The 21,161-nt window shown below is 31.7% G+C and overlaps 1 protein-coding gene across 1 annotated transcript in view; it reads right to left on the bottom strand.

Moving 5' to 3' along the window:
• Positions 1-21,161, bottom strand: part of LOC129234114 (dystrophin-like) — a gene marked incomplete at its 3' end in the record, with an annotated part of 333,560 nt that overhangs the window by 217,072 nt on the left and 95,327 nt on the right. The window contains 8 exon segments of the mRNA XM_054868004.1: positions 1,570-1,785; positions 12,434-12,606; positions 14,159-14,312; positions 15,885-16,132; positions 17,006-17,093; positions 17,488-17,685; positions 19,744-19,830; positions 20,262-20,444. Of these exon segments, the coding sequence (XP_054723979.1) occupies positions 1,570-1,785; positions 12,434-12,606; positions 14,159-14,312; positions 15,885-16,132; positions 17,006-17,093; positions 17,488-17,685; positions 19,744-19,830; positions 20,262-20,444 (1,347 nt within the window).

The raw sequence follows: 21,161 nt of genomic DNA, 5'->3' as shown, positions 1-21,161 counted from the left end.
CATACAGCATATGCCCTCAAGCTTCAAAAATTTTCATATTCTGACATAATATGTATTTGATCGCATACACATGTTGTGCACAATGGATTACTGGGAGTTCCTTCAGAATAATTGATGGGAACATTTCTGATGGCCCGTTACTTTCGGCCAAGTTTCACATGCATTTATTGTATGTTATTTCATGTGTCAGACTTATGGGCTTCAAAACAATAAATTCTCTTTCCATTTAATAGTTCATTATTTTTAAAACAATATCAAAAGATGAATTTGAATAATTTCTATAAGATTATAATTTGTGGATTGGATGTTTTTCTTCCTATGAACAATATAAATGAGATGGGTCTAAGAAAGAACTGTTTAAGTTTAACAAATAGGGAATTTAGGCGAATAAAGAATGGATATAATTAAATTCATGGCATGCTTAATACCAATTAATTACACACATATTTAATACCACTCTCAAATTTATTCCCTTTTAATTAACAATGCAATCAGATTTAAAAAAGCAACCAGACGGCTGAATCAGACAAAAAATTAAAACTAATTGCAGCAGGGCTATTTTGAATAACAGAATAAAATAACAAATATGATTGAAAGAAAATATGAAGCAGAGAAAGACATATATTTATTAGCATGTTTCTTGCACTTTACATTTATAGTTTTAAAGAAAAATTTGTTTTATCAATATAAATAAACCTATCCCAGGAAAAAGAATGCGTCTAGTCGTCTGAAATTCAAATAAAAAGAATTCTCTGCAAGGTAATTTGATATAGAACATGTCGAACTTTATTAAAGACCAGAACCAAATAATGCTGAAATTAAAAATGACAAGTAAAATGTGGGATAATTAATTTTAAAAAATTGGTAAGTTTTGCAATTTTTTATTTAAAGCATGATAAAGAGTGAGATGCCTCACTTAATATTTATGCACTTTTTATTTATTTTTAAATCTCAGCTGTACTTTTTACCCATTAAATCTGGAACATTGGTGTGCACACATTCCACACTAATTCAAAGACAAACAGTTCAGATTTTGGGGTGTGTAATATACACTGGCCATGGATTATAGAATAAAATTCCTTATGAAGTGAAATTATTTAAAATTGACTTTCAAGAATCTCAATTAGAAGGTTCACTTGTGATTTATAATAATTTGACTTCTTGCTTTTATGGGGAGGGGGGCATTCATATTATTTTGAATGCCACTTTTGAAGTAACAACAAAAATTCCAACAAAATTTTAATTCATGGTAAGAAACAGACAATTCACACAATCAACCACTTCTTGCAGAAACCACTTCTTGCATTTTCGACATAGCTTGATCATACGGTCAAAGAGGTTTAGATTAGTTAAGGCCATCCGTATGTTGTAAGAAAATGCAGTTAAAACTGGTTTAGGGCAGAAAATCTCCAAGAAAGGAATACTTTTTTTAAAAATGTGTTTGTCCCAATTAATTTCCACAGTACTGTATTCTTGTTGTTTGAATACTGTTATTATTCATTTAAATGTTCACTTAATTACCACACTTAGTAAAAATTCATACTTAAGTGAAAGCATAATTGCGCTTACTTGGAACTGTTCAAGTTGAAGAATATACTTCTCCAATTTATCTCTCTTAAGATTAATGAGAGAACAAACTTCTGACCATGTAAAGTCTAAATGCTGAAGTTGATGACTTAAATCATTTGCCCAAGGTGCATCCAAATCTGATTGGAGAAGTTGATTGCCAGTACTACTAACATACTGTAAATTAGGCTCTTCTTCCACAATTGTGCTATGTAATTCCTAGAAGATTAAAACCATAAGAATTTAATGAAAAAGGCAAACCATTTAAACAAGTTTGCCTAATAAAAAGTTTCAGTTATGATTCATACTGTTATCTTGAATATTGAGGGCATCAATAGTTAACATTAAAATCCATTGCAATACTCATTCCCTCCCTCCCCCCCCCCCCTCTTTTTTTTTTTTTTTTTATTCATGAAAAGAGTGAATCCAAGTATTGGGATTAACTATTGCTTTCACGATGGATTTGTGCATTTAACTTCAGAGGATGATTTTTTAAAATAATGTTCAATTTCAAACAAACAAAAATTCCGTAAATTAGCATCCAACTATTTTCATGAATTATTTTTTTATCAAATTATATAAAAACAGCTACCTAACTATCAAACTAACCCCATGAATCTAACAATGTAATAAATTCTACAATTGAATCTTTCACTTTATCTTTCACCAATTTTCAAAATAATATAAATATTTTTCAGGTTCAAAATTTTCATGAAATTGTTGTTTTGTGAATAATTTCAAAATATTTTTTCTTAAATGGGTGTTTCTTTTTTCTCTTTGCTGTCATGCATGGATATAGTAACTAAATAAATAGTCTACCATCTTGAAAACTCCCTTACAAACAAGTAATGCAGTAGATTATTATCTCCAACTATGACCATAATAGATGGCAAAAAGCTTGCTGACCATCACAATTTCTGAAAGAGAGACCTACTATTTAAGAGAACCTGAAGAAATGCCTTAACTGGACTCACCATAGCTGCTTGACAAATCAAAATAATGATCAAGCCAATGGCAATTGCCGCATAGGACAGCAGATTTTAGGGGCAGCAAATTTCATAATGCCAAAATAAAATTAAAAAAAAATATCATTGGGTGCCATAAAATGCAGTGATGTTTGCAGCAAAAATTAAGATGAGGGGGTGGCACTTGTCAACATCGCCTGAGGCGACAAAACTACTAGCGCTGGCCCAGGTTTCAAAGTTAAAAGAAAACAAATTTAGTTGACAAATGATGCATTCATCTCCAACATACGAGAAAAGTTTTGCACTAGGGCCATTTCAAGGATTTTTCTTAGGAAGAAAGAGCTTTTTTATACCTTACTATTTAGTAATTAGTATTTGGTTAAAGCTTATTATATTTTACAACATTTCATGTTTACAAATACATAATAGGTTCTATACATAATAGGTTCTTTGATTGTGCAGTAAAACTTCTTCAAAGGGGTTATGTGAAAGTCCCCCCTTCAATCTTTGAAAGCTAGACTGCTCAGGGGGATGACGGCTCTTAAGGGTTTGGATTATTGAACTTGAACTATACTACTAATAAGATAAATAAATACCTTTGTGCTGAATAGTAAAGTCAGAACAAACAACGTAAGTAGAAGCACAAATTTGTAAATTACAGCAGACACGTGTTTCGCCGTTACAGGGAACGCCTTTTTCAATGCAAAAAATAATGAGCTTATGGATGAAAAGACATCCGACAAAAGCCAAGAGCAGATAAGCATGCAGCTTAAAAGATAAAAACAGCGGATTAGCCAAACACCAATGACAAAGTTATAAACCGATCAGGAACCAATAGGAATGCAAGCAAAGGCCAGGAGCTTTCTCTTAGGTACGAACCCAGAAAGAAAGAATTCAATTGGACAAGGATTAAGCCGAAGCTTAAACAAAAAGAAAAGAAATTGTCAGTAACCGTGAACCGCAAGAAAGGAAAAGCAGAATGGAAAACCAAGAAATAAAATAAACAGAAACAAAAAATATTCGAAAAAAGGAAAAATAAAGATAAATAGAAGAAAATTGGGGGGGGGGGGTGTCAATCAAGACAAAAAGGTAAAATTAAACAAAGGAAGATAGATAAAAATGAGTGGGAAAAAAAGGGGAGTATTAAAGATATGGGAGCCAAATGTTAGAAAAATATGGAACTGAACTAAGATCGTTAACTAAGTTAGAACTGTTCCTCAAAATATGAAAGGATTCCCAAAAGTCAAGATCTGATGAATTGGGGCATTTTTGGATAATCTGATAAGAGTTAAAATCAAAAGAGTGATTCGAATCCCAACAATGTTGAGCAATACTAGACTTATTTAATTGTTGTTTTTTCACATAATTTTGATGCTCTTTCAAGCGAATTTTTAAAGCACGCCGAGTCTGTCCAATATAGGCAAGTTTACAACTACAATTAATTCTATAAATTCCACAACAATTAAGAGGGTGAATAGGATCTTTAAGAGAAGAGAATGAAAGTTTATTAATAGGAGAGAACACCACCTGGAATTGGAAACGTTTTAGAATCTTAGCAACCTGATAGCTTACAGATGGAAAGAATGGCAAAACAACCAAATTCTTTCTGATGAAGGTTCGGTTAAGAACATTAGTTTGGGATTTATTTGAAAGTTTTTTATAAATGGAATCAATCAAAGTTGGCGGATAGTCTCTATCAATTGCCACAGCTTTAAGATAATTAAGTTCCACTTTAAGAAGTTCAGACGAAGAACAAATATTAATTGCGCGATAAACAAAAGAATTGAAAGCAGAATATTTTTGATTTGGAGGATGAGAGGATAGTCTATGAGGAGGTAAAAAGACAGCAAAAGGTTTGCGATAAACAGTAGTTTCAAAACCAATTTCAGTACAAGAAACAAGTACATCAAGAAATGAAATGCAATTATTCCGTTCTTTCTCACAAGAAAACTGAATATGAGGATCAATGGAGTTTAAAATAGATAAAACCTCATCACTCTCAAACTGATTCTGGTTCATTAGAAAAAAACAATCATCAACATACCGAACATAAAATTGGAACTGCAGTTTTTGGAACAGCTTAACCTCAAAATAATGCATGTAAATATCACTAAGAATGGGGCTAAGTGGGTTACCCATAGCCAGACCATCTAACATAATATAAAAATTCCCATTAAAAACAAAAGAACATTGCTTAAGACAAGTACGGGTAAGGAAAATTAAATCCTCAATTTCCGTATTGGTGAAATGAAATTCAGAAAGTCTTCTACGAAGGCATAACAATGAACCCTCGACGGGAACGTTCGTAAATAAAGAGTTAACATCAAAAGAAGCCATAAAAGAATTATTTGGAACGAAACTATGAATTTTTTTAACAAACTCAACAGAATTTTTAATAGTAAATAAATTGTGACTCCTAAGGGGAGAAAACACAGAGACTAAATATTTTGCAAGTTTGTACGAAGCCGTACCAATATTGGAAACAATCGGCCTGAAAGGAATACCAGCTTTATGCACCTTAGGTAAAGCATAAAATCTAGCACAATTAGCAATAGATGGAACAACAGAGCGTTTAACATTTGAAGGAATAGACTTAACAGACTTGACAGCAGATGCAATAGTTTTTAACTCTTTATCACTAGGATCTTTAGAAATTTCAGCATATGGCCCAGAAGAAATCAAATCATTAGTTTTATCAACATAAGATGATTTGTCAAGAACAACAATTTGGCCACCCTTGTCAGCTTTGGTAACAACCAGATCAGAATTCGAAACTAAGTCTTTAACAGAACGGCTAACAGTATTAGCAAATACAGGTTTAGAAATTTTCGAGTTAAAGTCAATATTAGAAGCTATAAGATGCCGAATCGAATCTTTTTGAGAGGAAGTTAAGGCACTAAATTTAAAAGCTTTCTCAACAGGAGCAATAAGCTTTGAAAAAGAAGGATTAACACTCACAGCAAAATTATCATTACATTTTAGAGCCTCAATTTGAGAATTACTTAATGGAACGCTAGAAAGATTAACAACAACATTCTTATTAACAACAGGTAAATTATCAAGAGGAACGACATGAGAAGATTTACAAAGCATAGCTAATTTCTTTTTCAAAACAATTTGATGTTTATCAGAGGAACGAAGGGTTCTAGACCAAGAATTTCTGTCAATAATGTTAAAGTTGGGAATGGAATTAGAAACCGAAAGATGTAAATCATAAAGTTCACGTTCAATAAACGATAAATGTTTCCTAGTTTCCTGGATCGAAGCTCTGAGTAAAGCCAATTTCGACCGAAAGATTACTTTGTCAATTTTTACAGAACGTGGTAAATTACATTTCAAAGAAATAAACTTCGGAATAATTTTCTTGCGCCTACACTCTTGAAGAAATTTTAAATGGTTCAAAAAACGAAATTTCTTAATCCGAAGATTGGCAAACCTATTGATTTGAGAAAATTATTCCGAAGTTTATTTCTTTGAAATGTAATTTACCACGTTCTGTAAAAATTGACAAAGTAATCTTTCGGTCGAAATTGGCTTTACTCAGAGCTTCGATCCAGGAAACTAGGAAACATTTATCGTTTATTGAACGTGAACTTTATGATTTACATCTTTCGGTTTCTAATTCCATTCCCAACTTTAACATTATTGACAGAAATTCTTGGTCTAGAACCCTTCGTTCCTCTGATAAACATCAAATTGTTTTGAAAAAGAAATTAGCTATGCTTTGTAAATCTTCTCATGTCATTCCTCTTGATAATTTACCTGTTGTTAATAAGAATGTTGTTGTTAATCTTTCTAGCGTTCCATTAAGTAATTCTCAAATTGAGGCTCTAAAATGTAATGATAATTTTGCTGTGAGTGTTAATCCTTCTTTTTCAAAGCTTATTGCTCCTGTTGAGAAAGCTTTTAAATTTAGTGCCTTAACTTCCTCTCAAAAAGATTCGATTCGGCATCTTATAGCTTCTAATATTGACTTTAACTCGAAAATTTCTAAACCTGTATTTGCTAATACTGTTAGCCGTTCTGTTAAAGACTTAGTTTCGAATTCTGATCTGGTTGTTACCAAAGCTGACAAGGGTGGCCAAATTGTTGTTCTTGACAAATCATCTTATGTTGATAAAACTAATGATTTGATTTCTTCTGGGCCATATGCTGAAATTTCTAAAGATCCTAGTGATAAAGAGTTAAAAACTATTGCATCTGCTGTCAAGTCTGTTAAGTCTATTCCTTCAAATGTTAAACGCTCTGTTGTTCCATCTATTGCTAATTGTGCTAGATTTTATGCTTTACCTAAGGGGCATAAAGCTGGTATTCCTTTCAGGCCGATTGTTTCCAATATTGGTACGGCTTCGTACAAACTTGCAAAATATTTAGTCTCTGTGTTTTCTCCCCTTAGGAGTCACAATTTATTTACTATTAAAAATTCTGTTGAGTTTGTTAAAAAAATTCATAGTTTCGTTCCAAATAATTCTTTTATGGCTTCTTTTGATGTTAACTCTTTATTTACGAACGTTCCCGTCGAGGGTTCATTGTTATGGCTTCGTAGAAGACTTTCTGAATTTCATTTCACCAATACGGAAATTGAGGATTTAATTTTCCTTACCCCTACTTGTCTTAAGCAATGTTCTTTTGTTTTTAATGGGAATTTTTATATTATGTTAGATGGTCTGGCTATGGGTAACCCACTTAGCCCCATTCTTAGTGATATTTACATGCATTATTTTGAGGTTAAGCTGTTCCAAAAACTGCAGTTCCAATTTTATGTTCGGTATGTTGATGATTGTTTTGTTCTAATGAACCAGAATCAGTTTGAGAGTGATGAGGTTTTATCTATTTTAAACTCCATTGATCCTCATATTCAGTTTTCTTGTGAGAAAGAACGGAATAATTGCATTTCATTTCTTGATGTACTTGTTTCTCGTACTGAAATTGGTTTTGAAACTACTGTTTATCGCAAACCTTTTGCTGTCTCTTTACCTCCTCATAGACTATCGTCTCATCCTCCAAATCAAAAATATTCTGCTTTCAATTCTTTTGTTTATCGCGCAATTAATATTTGTTCTTCGTCTGAACTTCTTAAAGTGGAACTTAATTATCTTAAAGCTGTGGCAATTGATAGAGACTATCCGCCAACTTTGATTGATTCCATTTATAAAAAAACTTTCAAATAAATCCCAAACTAATGTTCTTAACCGAACCTTCATCAGAAAGAATTTGGTTGTTTTGCCATTCTTTCCATCTGTAAGCTATCAGGTTGCTAAGATTCTAAAACGTTTCCAATTCCAGGTGGTGTTCTCTCCTATTAATAAACTTTCATTCTCTTCTCTTAAAGATCCTATTCACCCTCTTAATTGTTGTGGAATTTATAGAATTAATTGTAGTTGTAAACTTGCCTATATTGGACAGACTCGGCGTGCTTTAAAAATTCGCTTGAAAGAGCATCAAAATTATGTGAAAAAACAACAATTAAATAAGTCTAGCATTGCTCAACATTGTTGGGATTCGAATCACTCTTTTGATTTTAACTCTTATCAGATTATCCAAAAATGCCCCAATTCATCAGATCTTGACTTTTGGGAATCCTTTCATATTTTGAGGAACAGTTCTAACTTAGTTAACGATCTTAGTTCAGTTCCATATTTTTCTAACATTTGGCTCCCATATCTTTAATACTCCCCTTTTTTCCCACTCATTTTTATCTATCTTCCTTTGTTTAATTTTACCTTTTTGTCTTGATTGACACCCCCCCCCCCCCAATTTTCTTCTATTTATCTTTATTTTTCCTTTTTTCGAATATTTTTTGTTTCTGTTTATTTTATTTCTTGGTTTTCCATTCTGCTTTTCCTTTCTTGCGGTTCACGGTTACTGACAATTTCTTTTCTTTTTGTTTAAGCTTTGGCTTAATCCTTGTCCAATTGAATTCTTTCTTTCTGGGTTCGTACCTAAGAGAAAGCTCCTGGCCTTTGCTTGCATTCCTATTGGTTCCTGATTGGTTTATAACTTTGTCATTGGTGTTTGGCTAATCCGCTGTTTTTATCTTTTAAGCTGCATGCTTATCTGCTCTTGGCTTTTGTCGGATGTCTTTTCATCCATAAGCTCATTATTTTTTGCATTGAAAAAGGCGTTCCCTGTAACGCCGAAACACGTGTCTGCTGTAATTTACAAATTTGTGCTTCTACTTACGTTGTTTGTTCTGACTTTACTATACTACTAATGATTAGTCATCAGTTTAAAATGATTTTTCATAAATAAAAGAAAAGAAAATGCTTAATTTATGATCTCTCTAATTTTTGTTTATAATTTTTCAGTTTTATAGAAAATACTTCCTTTAAAAACGGCTGCGTGTGAGCGACGCAAAGGAGGGTAATGTGTATATAAGTCTATGTATGTATGTTTGTTCTTATGTGGCGTTCTAGAGGCTAAACGCCTTGGCCAAATTTTATGATTCTTACGTCAATCGATTTGTCTTAACCTTGGGAGTCAGTGTCACTAAACACATGACAGTAATCAAAATTCACCACAACAACAACCAGTCGCCATATTGTCAGTTTGGGATCATGTTGCACGCTACCTGAGTGCGACACAGTCGGCGACAAACGCAGGCATCATTTTTACTGCCTGAATTTTTTGTTTACTAAATCTACTATTGGGTGAGTGCAAAAGTTCGTGCGCAGTTTGTGAAAGAAAGTCATACAGTGATTAGGCAAGCAAAACTCTTTATTCAATCAATGATATATTCTCCATCGTTGTCTATAATCTTCTTCCAACGTTCTGGCAGCATACGGATGCCCCGATCATAAAAACTGCGTGGTTTAGATTCGAAGAACGAAGACACGACGTTTTGTAAAGCATTCAAAGAGTCAAGTTTTTTTCCATTTAAATGATTTTGCAATGACCGGAATAAGTGATAATCCGACGGTGCGATATCAGGAGAATACGGTGGATGAGTTAGGACATCCCATTTCAGGCTGTTCAGTTTGCGTAGCGTCTGTCTTGAAACGTGTGGTCTAGCGTTATCTTGATGAAAGACTACGCCTTTGCGATTTGACAAACTCGGACGTTTCTGTTTGATTTCTCGGTTCAGATTAGTTAATTGACGACAGTACTTGTCCGAATCAATCGTTTGGCCGGCGGGGAGAAACTCAAAATGAATTATACCCTTGCAATCCCACCAAACACAGAGCATCACCTTCATCGGGTGCAAACTGGCCTTTGCCATTGCGTCACCATGTTCACCTGCCTGTTTCCATGTGCGTTTGCGCTGAACGTTCTTGTACAGGACCCATTTTTCATTGCCCGTCACAAATCGATCCAAAAACGGCTCGTTTTTGAGCCGCCCAAGTAAAGATACGGCAGCAGAAATTCGCTGGATTTTGTTGCTCTCGGTCAACAAATGGGGCATGCATATATCGAGCTTTAAATCAAATCCAATTTTTTTTAACACCGAAAAGCTGTTCACTGGTCAACGTTAAGTGCTGTAGCAATTTCCTCTGTTGAAATTCGCGGAGTATTCTGAACTAAAGAACGCAAAACGTCGTCATCAATGTCGGAAGGTCGACCTGAGCGTGGCTCGTCTTCCAGCTTAAAATCTCCACAACGAAATTTTGCGAACCATTTTTCCACAGTTCGTTTAGCTGGTGCTTGAGCTTGATAAACGTCTTGAATGTTTTTTACGGCTGCTGCAACGTTTATTCCCTTCCGAAACTCATAAAGCATAACATGCCGTAAATGCACTTTATCAACACTCATTTTAAAAGTAATCTTTCTCGAAGCAGTTTGTATCTGCACAAATTATTTTGATTGGAATGAAAGCTGCACATGTCACCTTTCCAACGATCTGACTTACGTAGATAGTGGTATTAATGACAACACGTTATGCCCGTTCTAACGCCATCTATTGCAACTCCGCACGAACTTTTGCACTCACCCAATAATTCGATTTTCATCTCTAACATGTTGCATTTGTTTTTGTCCTGATTCAGGGGACTGAGTTTTGCGACGTGAATTTCTTGATGAGCTTTTTTAGTTTTGCAAGAAAGATTTGTCTCACGACATTACTGAGCTCGAGTCATCATTAGTTATACAGGCAGTTTATATAGCTGTGGTTGACTTAATTTTTGCGCAATTTTGCTAAAGGTCAAGCATATGTACCTTTAAGCCAAGTTAGGTCCCCAGAGGGACTAATAATCAGTAGTTTAGACCACCGCAAGTTACTTAATAATCCTCACAATGTAAACTCTCAATAAAATGACAAGATTGCAAAATTTACCGTCTTGCCTTCTTCTTTACTAATAATAAAGCTGAAAGTCTAGATCTCTGTCTAGATGTCTGTGACGAGCATAGCACCTAGACCGTTCGACCGATTTTCATGAAATTTGGCACAAAATTAGTTTGTACTATGGGGTGTACACCTCTAAGCGATTTTTCGATTTTGTTCTTTTTCTATTCCAATTTTAAGAACATTTTACTCAGCAAATTATCATAACATGGACGAGTAAATTATTATAAGGTGGACAAGCAAATTACAATAACGTTGGCAAGCAAAGGAACTTAGCCATATTGGTGAGAAATTTATCATCCATTATTTGTACATAGGTGAACCAAATGACCTTTTAATTTTCTACTACGGTCAAAGCCGTGCAGGTACCACTAGTCATCATATTAACTAAGTCAATGAAAAGTAACTAAAAAGTGTTAAATAAAAAATAATCATTAAATAAAAACAAAAAACTCGACTATGTAAAAACCAAACAAGCCAAAAAGAAAAAAATATAAGCCTAGTAGTTTAGAATGTTATTAAGTACTACGGAATAACTACACCATTGAAATAGTTTTATAATCTATACACACATAAGACAAATCATAAATTCAAATTTGAATTTATGATTTGTCTTGACTTTGAATTTATGATTTGTCTTACGTGTGTATCGATTATAAAACTATTTCAATGGTGTAGTTATTCAGTAGTACTTAATAACATTTTAAACAATGGGCTTATATTTTTTTCTTTTTAGTTCGTTTGGCTTTTATGCAGTCGAGTTTTTTTGTCTTTAATTTTTTTTTTAGATTTGTTATTTACTCATTAAAGCAAATCCCAAAAGAAAAGGAGTCGTCAGTAACGGCATCATCAATTTTCTCCACAGTTTGCTGAGTTGAAAATTTCACTTTTTTGCTTGTTGAAATATTAGGCTTCAACCACCCTTTGTTTGCAGAAAAAATTTCTATCCCTAAAGCATCTGCTATTTCCTTTGCTTTTTGCTAAACCATTAGTCCACTAATAGGAATTTGCCTTGCTCTAGCATTTGAAACCAGTCCAATAGTTTCATTTACATCAGTGAATTTAAAATTTTTGTTTTCAAAATTACATAATTTACTAATCTTGTTTATTTATGCTCCACCGCAATTTAAAAAAGCCAGTCAATTTTTCCTTTTCATACTCACGCAAAATTTCAGAAGAAGGATGAAAATTTTTAAAAAGGGACATCACTTATAATTATCCCCTAAGTAACCTACAGGAAAATACTCATCCCACTTCCACACATTGCAGGATAAAAGTTTCAAAGGCAAATATTGTGAGACATGCAAATCAATGTTTTCAATTATTCAACTCAAAACATTATCTAACATGACATACATGAAAGAATGTTTTCATATGTAACAGCAGATACTTAAACAAAATACAGTTGGCCCTCTGTTTAACGATGCTCCACTTAACTACTTTCTCTATATTTAACGACGGCTTTTCACGGTCCCAGATGGTTCACTGTAGTAGTGTGCATTTTATTTGAGGACGCTTTCTATTTATGGACATTTTTTTTGTGGTCCCTTGAAAGTCGTTAAACAGAAAGCAAATTGTACATCCTTTCTGTAATTATATCATTTTTACAGAAAAATAAACATACTTTTAATTTATCTAATTGTTCTTTCATCTGATGTAACTCTGTCATAGATATTTGTTCTGAAATCAACGCCTCATGGACGCTACCAAGCCATGTATCAAGAGCTTTAGCAGCTTCTAGGAACTTGACTGGAGGACTTTGTAACATTGCATGATTCAGACTTCGTTCCATTTCAGCTAGAAAAAGAGAATTATATCAATGAAAAATGGGAATATGTTTATAACACATAAGTTTTAATCATGAAATCTTGCAATCATGTCAATTTTCTTTAAACTGAAAAATCAAAGTTGCAAACTTCTAGAGATTCATTGAAATATCCAGTAATTATTCAGTATTTAGACCATAAATCTGATTTTCAAATATCCCAAATCTGATCTAGACAAGGAATTAAAGATCTGAATATCCATAGAACCAGACTTGAGGCCCTTAAGTAGGCAAAAGATTAAGTAGGTATTAAATGTAAAAAAATTAAATGGATTCGAAAGAATTTGGATGTTTCAAAGATATACCAGTAACCATAACCAAAGATGCAGAGTAACTCAAAAGCAATGCATGTATTTCAGAACACATTTGTAGATTTTTTCTGCTGTCCCCTGAAATTTGAGATAGACAGGTTTGACTATAAATACTTAGCTCAAAAACAGTAATATGACAAACAACTTTTGGAGTAACATTTAATTTTTTTTAAGAGTTAAAATGTGTAAATACATACTTTAACTCAAAAAAAAAAAAAAAAAAAAAATACATAGAGAAAATGAATATCAACAATAAATACTTTTATTGTTAATAAAGGGCAACTCGCTTATAGCAAACCCTGTTTTGAAAAATATTTGGTTGACACAATGTTAAGTCTATGGGAACATAACAAGCTTTTTATGAACAAAAGCAAGTGATATTTTTGTAATTCAAAAATTTCTTTTGATTTTCTCCTCAGAAAAGAATATTCTATTTTTTGAAAAATTCCATTCACATCTTTAATTCAACCGAAAGTTAGAGATAAGACATAAATCATGAGAACAAGTCATGACATGGCACATTTTCTTAAATCCGTGGAATAGAGGAGCATTTGAAATTACATACTTGTTAAAGAGAATGTTATCATTTCCGAGATTTTCTTCTAAGGATATTGTAGCTGAAAGTCAAGCAAAATGCAGATGAGATAAAAACAATGAAAGTGACCATGAAAGTGCATAATGTGAAGAATTTGAATTTAAATAGTCCTCTCAACATACTTGGCTTCTTAAGTGCAGAAAAACTTCAAACTATTTTGAAGCCATGGATGTAAATAAATGTTTTTCGGATCACACACTCCTCGAAAACAATAACAAAAGAGAGACAATAAGACAGTTCAAAGCGAATAACAACTTTTTTGGTGCTGTACAGAAATATAAAAATAACAAAGCAAGCATGTATAAAGTTTTGACTTTTTTTCACGAATCTGTTTTTACCAGCACTCAGTTATGTGCAAATATAGTGGTCCCTTTGCACTCGTTATAAGCGAGTTTGATTGCATTCACTGACTCTTTTTTTCTTTAACCACATGGATTATCAGCTAGGGTTTTTAAAAAAAAAAATCAAGAATATATATTTCAAATGTTTTATAAGCTGAAAAAAAGGGATAGTTTTAGTGTTATGAATTTCATATTGGATAGAACTACTTATGAATGAGATTTCTATTGGTCAATCAAAATATGCAAAATACTCTTTTTTTGTTGAAAAAACACTTACCTAGTCTTCTAGACATAACATCCCATTCTTTAGAAAATTGGTCAACTTCAACAGCGAAAGACATAAAAGTGGGAGATTTCTTTTTAGCTTCATTTGTTTCTTTCTTTAACCTGTCAATTTTTTCTTCTTGGGCTTCTAAGGACTTTAAACGCAGCTGAAAATGAAATTGAAATTTGATAACCATTAAAAATGTTCTATTTGAATAAAAAATTACCATAAAACTAATAAATCAATTTACTAGTGATATTTTACAAAAACAGGAAAAAAAACTTTCAGATAGTTTAATTCAACGTAGATGGTTAATCATTTGAGATATTGAACATACTATTAACTATGTACAGTAAGAAAAGACAATTGTACGATTTAAAAAAATAGATCAAAGAAACTGAAATGATCATTATAATCAGTTAGATAAACATATTTTTTATTTTAAAAAAAATTAAAAATGTATAAATAAATGGATTGATAAAATTAATTTGTAACTCTCATTTAAAATATCTACAGAGTAAAGCTTAAGAAAGAACAAAGTATTTGTACAATTACAGTAATTTTCAAAGAACTTTATATATCACTAGAGATGTAAAATTTCCGGCAATTTTGAGGTGGAGGAAAAAAGGTTTTTTCCGGGAGTTTTTGGGGAAAACTTGTTTTTTTTTCAAAATAAAAATGTAGTTTCTTTAAATAGATATATGTCTTAGAAAATGCAAAATGTTTAATATTTTTAAATATCAGCAATACATATTTTGCCTTATTTGAGATATATAAAAAATTACTATTAAAAAAAGCTTTTCTGTATATCATTACTGCCAGTAGCTTTTCTTATTCAAAACACCAAAAACAAACTAAATTAATCAAATCATCACTCATCAGTCAATCATTTAATGTTGAATAGGATATTATTTTTGCCAATTGTTGTATAAATGTTTTGACTGCAGTTTTTTTTACGAGAAATTAAAATTTTAGACAGAAAGTTACTGCTGTTTATAAAAACGGTTGTTACATGCACATTATACATGTGTGTACTCATAATACACACACATTAAATATCAATGTAACAAATTTAATCATTTCTACTAATTGATATTATTGATGTAATTCTGTCCTGCATATATATTCAGTTTTAGTGAGAAAAGTGGCAAAAATACCTGATGTGCAAAGAAATTAAACTGTCTTATAACTTCTTGCAGTATCAAATTTTCATGTTTTCATGTAGGAGATGAAACATAAAAAATATTAAACAATAAAAAGTATTATAAATTAATTATTATAAATTCCTGAGCATGTTATTTTATGCTATAAATTTCAAAATTTTTTTTTTTCCAAGTGAAAAAAAAAATGCCATCTGGGGAGAGAAAAATGAAAAAAAAAATTATCTTTTTCCCTAAATTTCCGGATAAATTCTGACCATTCAAATTTCTAATATCTACCTAGCTTTCAGCTAAACAAGATCAAAACAAGACATATTTTAGCAGGTTTTCAAGACGATCACATAAGATATTTGTTGAAACACTATTACAATAGTTACTGTGATTGGTTAAAAACAAAGTCAGTGCAAGAACAAACACTGCTTTTAGAAAAAATTGTCAAAATTTGCACAACTCTCAGGACACGTCCATAGATCAATGAAGAAAAAGTCATGCTCCCACAATAACATTGCACTCCTAAAACACTTAAAAATAATGAAACCAACTGTAGTGAATAATTTAAAATCTCAGGAATAGCTTACTTTACATTGTTCAGCCAGTCTTCTACATTCATCTGATTTTGGATCTAAAAGGGACCGCTGTGTGGTTTCCATCCAACGGCAATGTGAGCTGAGGATGAGCTCAAGGGCATCCTTCTCGCACCTCAAGCGATCAGCATCCACTTGCAACTGAACGTTCCGCTTTTGGTTCTCGACCGAGCTGACGAGATCTTTCCATCGATTCTCCACCTCTGTGAGAATCTTTTGGATTTGTTTTGGATCTTCGCCAACTAAACAAGAAATGAAAACAATTAATTATTCATATTATATTACCAATTTTTACAGGAACATTGTTCAGCAAAGCTCATTTTAAGGGAAAATAAAAGTTTACAAGATCTCTATAAAAGTGTTATCTGCTAATCCTACGATCAAAAATCATAGTGATTAAAATTTAATTGTACAGCAGAACCTAGATCTGCTACAACGTTTAGCATCTACCAGACATATAATTAATGAAATAATCATACATTTAATTTTAGATTCAAACACTTTTCCAAGGATCAAGCAAAAAACTTTTCTAAAAAAATAAGAAATAGTGATCCTCTCACTTATACATGCTCTTCTTTATGCATATTTCTCATTTATAAGCTTTTTTTTTTTTTTAATTTTTTCCGTGTGTACGGGGTTTGATCAGGGAAAATAATGAAAACTTTTATTAATTTATGCCCTACGCTAAAAAGCTTCTAAAATTTATGCATGACGCAAAAAAAAATTTAGTTCACTATCTAGGTTCTTAATACGTATAAAGTGTTTCTTATTGCAAGAATTTCAATCCTTTTGTTTTGGTTCCAGTAAGCAAGCCCTCCCACTTTCCCTGCTGTTCAGATTCCAAGAACATATTTTTCTACCTAATTTGAGGATTGAATGTGTGTTCTTATGACTGAAATAAATAAAAGTCATTCTTACAGCAGCCGGTAAGTTAGGTATACTGTGAATACTAAATTAAAAATGAATTTTCAAAACTTTTTTCAGGAAAATTTCTTTTAAACAAAACTCACATGTGTAAGCAATATTTTTTAATTTTTAAAATAGAGGAACAAGAAAAAAATTGCAAAAAGGCAAAACTAAATGATGATGCAGACTATTATTACTAGGAAACTTACTGGATTCTAAATCCTTGATTACTTGCTGGCCTTGGTTAATCAATTTTTCTATTTTTCCTTTCTGGGCTCTAAAATCTGCTTCAGTATCCTTGAAATAAAAGTGACAAATTTACAGTCTGAATTGTACTGAATTAGATCATAAATTCATCAATGAAGCATATGTGAGCCCTTTTGCAATTACTAATATATTCTCAAATAAAACATTTAAATGAATTCTCTTAAGTCACTCGTATGAAAGTTTAACAACGTGTGTGTAAATCCACAAACATATGTGTTATCTTTTTTACCAATCATTATATTACTAATCATTAAATGCAATAATTATCCAGAAAGTTAATTGCTAACTACAAAAAAAAAAAAAAAAGATTTAAAGTAAATGTGTGCCAAAGAATTATTCATCAATTAAATATGGATATTATGATACAAATAGCAATGCATAAAAACATAAAATGGGTATTGAGAAAATTCATGAATCCTATTACCTCGAGCAACACTTGCTGATCATCTAGACATAGAGTGTCCCATGGAGAAATATCATTTCCAGAACTTTCATAAGCTGCTAACCCCATTGTAGACTCGGCACGATCAAGCCACACACACACAGCATCCAAACTTCTCTGCCATTCTTGTATCCTCCAACTATCCAAGCGTCTCTTTTTGGCACCTCCTTGTTCAATTTCCTATAAATGAAATAATTTTATAAATATTTCTTCCACTAAAAGGAAATATTTTATCAGTTTCAAACAATAACACTATGTAAATTCCCTATCCAGTTCATTAAATTCTGCAATTACAAAGAAAGCATTCATTAGTTATAAGCAATAATATCTTTAACTGTTTTCCTTCATAGTGTAAACAGTTTACAATAGACGATACATTTTTCTACATTTAATTTCTAGTTTAAAATAGGAAAAGCGGTTAATAAAAAAAAAAGCAATTAATTTTCTGAAGCCTAGATAATTTGCTTTTTTCTTTTTCTTTTTTAAAGAGGGAAACAAGTTTAGTAGGCTGAAACATTTGTGCTTTTTGTGAATTTTCTTAACAGAGAAGGAATATTCAGAATTTGTTCAAACTTAGAGGACATTTTTATTCATCTTTTGAAGTACATTTTGTAATTTTTTCAAGTCATTTTCAGCAGAAATAGTGGAGTTAGAAGTTGCTGTCTATGGCTGGTCACCATTAGAGTTTGTTGCTAGTGGGCATTACCGAAGCCAATTTTTATTTGTAATCATTACAATTTTATTTTTGATCAAAAACACATTTTCTAAGAATATGAACCTAAATATGATCAAAAAATGTGAAAATTTCACGTTTTTGAAGTGTTTGATTACAATGTCATATTTTCTACCATTTTTTTTCACATTTCTTGCATTAAAAAATATATATTTATTTATAATATTATCCCAGAGTTAGGTTCAAATAGATTGTAATTGAATAAAGAATATTCACACAAATTTTCAGAACAATAGCTGCATTACATGAATCTTTTGTACCTCACATTTCCCCGCTTCAACTCCGAATAAAACGGATGGAAAATACGCCGCTCACATGCAAAAAGAGCTTGTACCCTGTGCCCGAGAAAGTGGTTTTTACCACAAACTCGTTACGCAAAATGCATTCTGGGTAAAAATCCCACTTTGACTCCAGTCGATAGCAGGAGGAAGAAAACTCCACATTTCCCCAGCAAATAACCAGAATGTGGTTAAAAGCAGGGTTTTTTTCAGGGTAGAAAATGTCCATGTAAACGTGGCTAATTGGTGAGTAACTCTTTGAACTAGAATGACCACCACTTGAAAAATGTTGTTTCGAGAAAAACGCATTTGAAAAAAACTACTATGAAGATTTTCAAATCTTCAGTCACTTAAGTACTCATAGCATAGGAACTAATCAGAATTTTTCACTGACATTTTGGCAGCATATTCTTTAATAGTTTTACTAACATTTTATGATATTAAAAAAAGTGGATTTTTCAACCTGTCTCCCCTCTTAAGTGTTTCATGCAGTGGCGTAGCTAGACCCGACTTTCGGGGGGGGTTACTTCTTTTATATATATATATATATATATATATATATATATATATATATATATATATATATATATATATGTGTGTGTGTGTGTGTGTGTGTGTGTGTAATCGCTTGGAATTTTTTCCTTTCTCTTCTCTCTTCTTTTTCTCTTTTTTTTTGAGACTAACTTTTCGGGGGGGGGGGGGGGTTTGTCCCCAAAACCCCCCCCCCTTAGCTACGCCCCTGGTTTCATGTACACAAAAATTTAAAGTACATGTAATAAGTCTTTTGCAGTGCCTCACAATTCTTTGATGCAATTAAATAATCTCAAGTTTGTATTTTCCAATATATCCAGGGTCAATTATGATTGGGCAAGCCTCATTGTTTTTGAAATGTCTCTTAATCATTTTGGTTTAACACACACACATAGTCTTTCTTTTCCTTGCTAGGTACTGACAACGGAGAACATTATGCTTGAAACAACTCTGCCTAATTCAATCTATTTTATTAGCACCTATTGACGTTGTTTCTACTATTTTCACAAAGTCTATAGCAGTACCCAAACATATAAAAGATAATGTACATTACAACCAACCAATAAAAACCAAAAAGATTTATTTTTTGTATTATCATGTTTAAAATTAATTGTTATTAAAGTTTGATAATTTTCCAAAGAAATTTAATCTTGACTATTTCAATATTTTCATTTTAAACTACAAATGTTAACTTACTTTTTGATTAGAAACTGGTGGAGAAGAATGCACTAATTCCTTTTGCTTGGAGTCAGAAATTTGTTTTTCCTGATCCACACTTGAAAGCTTAAAAAATACATCAAAAATAATGCAGAAGGAAGATGGTTAGCAAATAGTGATTTTAAAAATAACCAAACATTGATATTTTAAAAATAAAAATATTTGTTATTGTAAATTCAGCATACATATTTATTATTTAACTACAAACAAACAGGAAAAACTGCTTTGAAATACTAGTACAAAATACGATAGCAAAAAAAAAAAACTCACATTTGAAAAAATAAAAGGCTAACATTTCACTTTAACGCTAAAGAAAATAGAGGAAAGCCTTTTACTCCAGAATTTTTCTAATTCTGTTTAATATAAATAAAGTAGAAAAAAAAAAGAAGAAAATACGAAGGAAAAAAATAATAATACATAAGAGAACTAGGAAAAGATGCTTATTAACTTTTATTTTTAAAGACTATCATTTTTGAGAGAGCATTTTAAACTAGTACCTTTTTACTTAAGGTCTCCATCTGCAGAACCAATGCATCCCACCTTTGTGTGAGCTTTTCTAATTTCTCTGTGATTTCAATCACACCTAAGGATCCTTTATCAAGTTGATCCTTTATCTTTTGAGCTCGCTCTGTTAATTGGTTAAAAAGCCTATGATGGATATCTAAATCTTGCTCCACAGACTGCAAAAACCACAAGAAGAAATATTTAAAAGTTTTCTTTGAAATTACAAAAATATTATTAAATATTAAATGCATGATTTAAAAAAAAAACATTTTAAAATGTGTTCTTAGGCTTTAGGCTCCTGTTTAAACCATGAGAAGAATATTTTCTTAAATCTTAGTTAAATTAGGTATGGTCTATGGTTAAAAACCATTTGGCAATATCGGGCATTAACTGTAAAAATAACAAATAATTTACCATCAAATGTCTCAAAACAAAAACAAAAATTGCAAAAATGCTTTATTGTTTACCTAGTAGTAAAACTTTATTCTTTATAGAATTAAAAGAAATAGGCATTTTCAAGCACTCTAAAGTTTAAAAAAAAAGTCCTACATTTGCGAACGTCAAAAAAAGCAAACTACTTTTATTTCCCATCAGATTGGTGCATTTACAAGTTAAAATTGATTCAAAAGCATCCCTAGTGAGTATTTTCATAGTTATTGGCAACTAAAGAGTTTCAATTTGTTCTAATAGCATTTTAAGACTAAATTGGGTATATTACCAAATGGCAACACCATGCATTTATGGGTTAATTTTGAAAAGTAATTTTTTTTTTCAATCAAACTAAAACTATATAAAGCTGTATTTTAGTTCTGTCAATGGAAAAATTGAAACAGTGTGTTAAAACACTTGTACAACATTGAAAAGCCATTTTCAAACTATGAAGTTGTAACATA

Source organism: Uloborus diversus, chromosome 1 (assembly GCF_026930045.1).
Source record: "Uloborus diversus isolate 005 chromosome 1, Udiv.v.3.1, whole genome shotgun sequence".
NCBI lineage: Eukaryota > Metazoa > Arthropoda > Arachnida > Araneae > Uloboridae > Uloborus > Uloborus diversus.
This window is presented reverse-complemented; position numbering and strand designations above follow the sequence as displayed.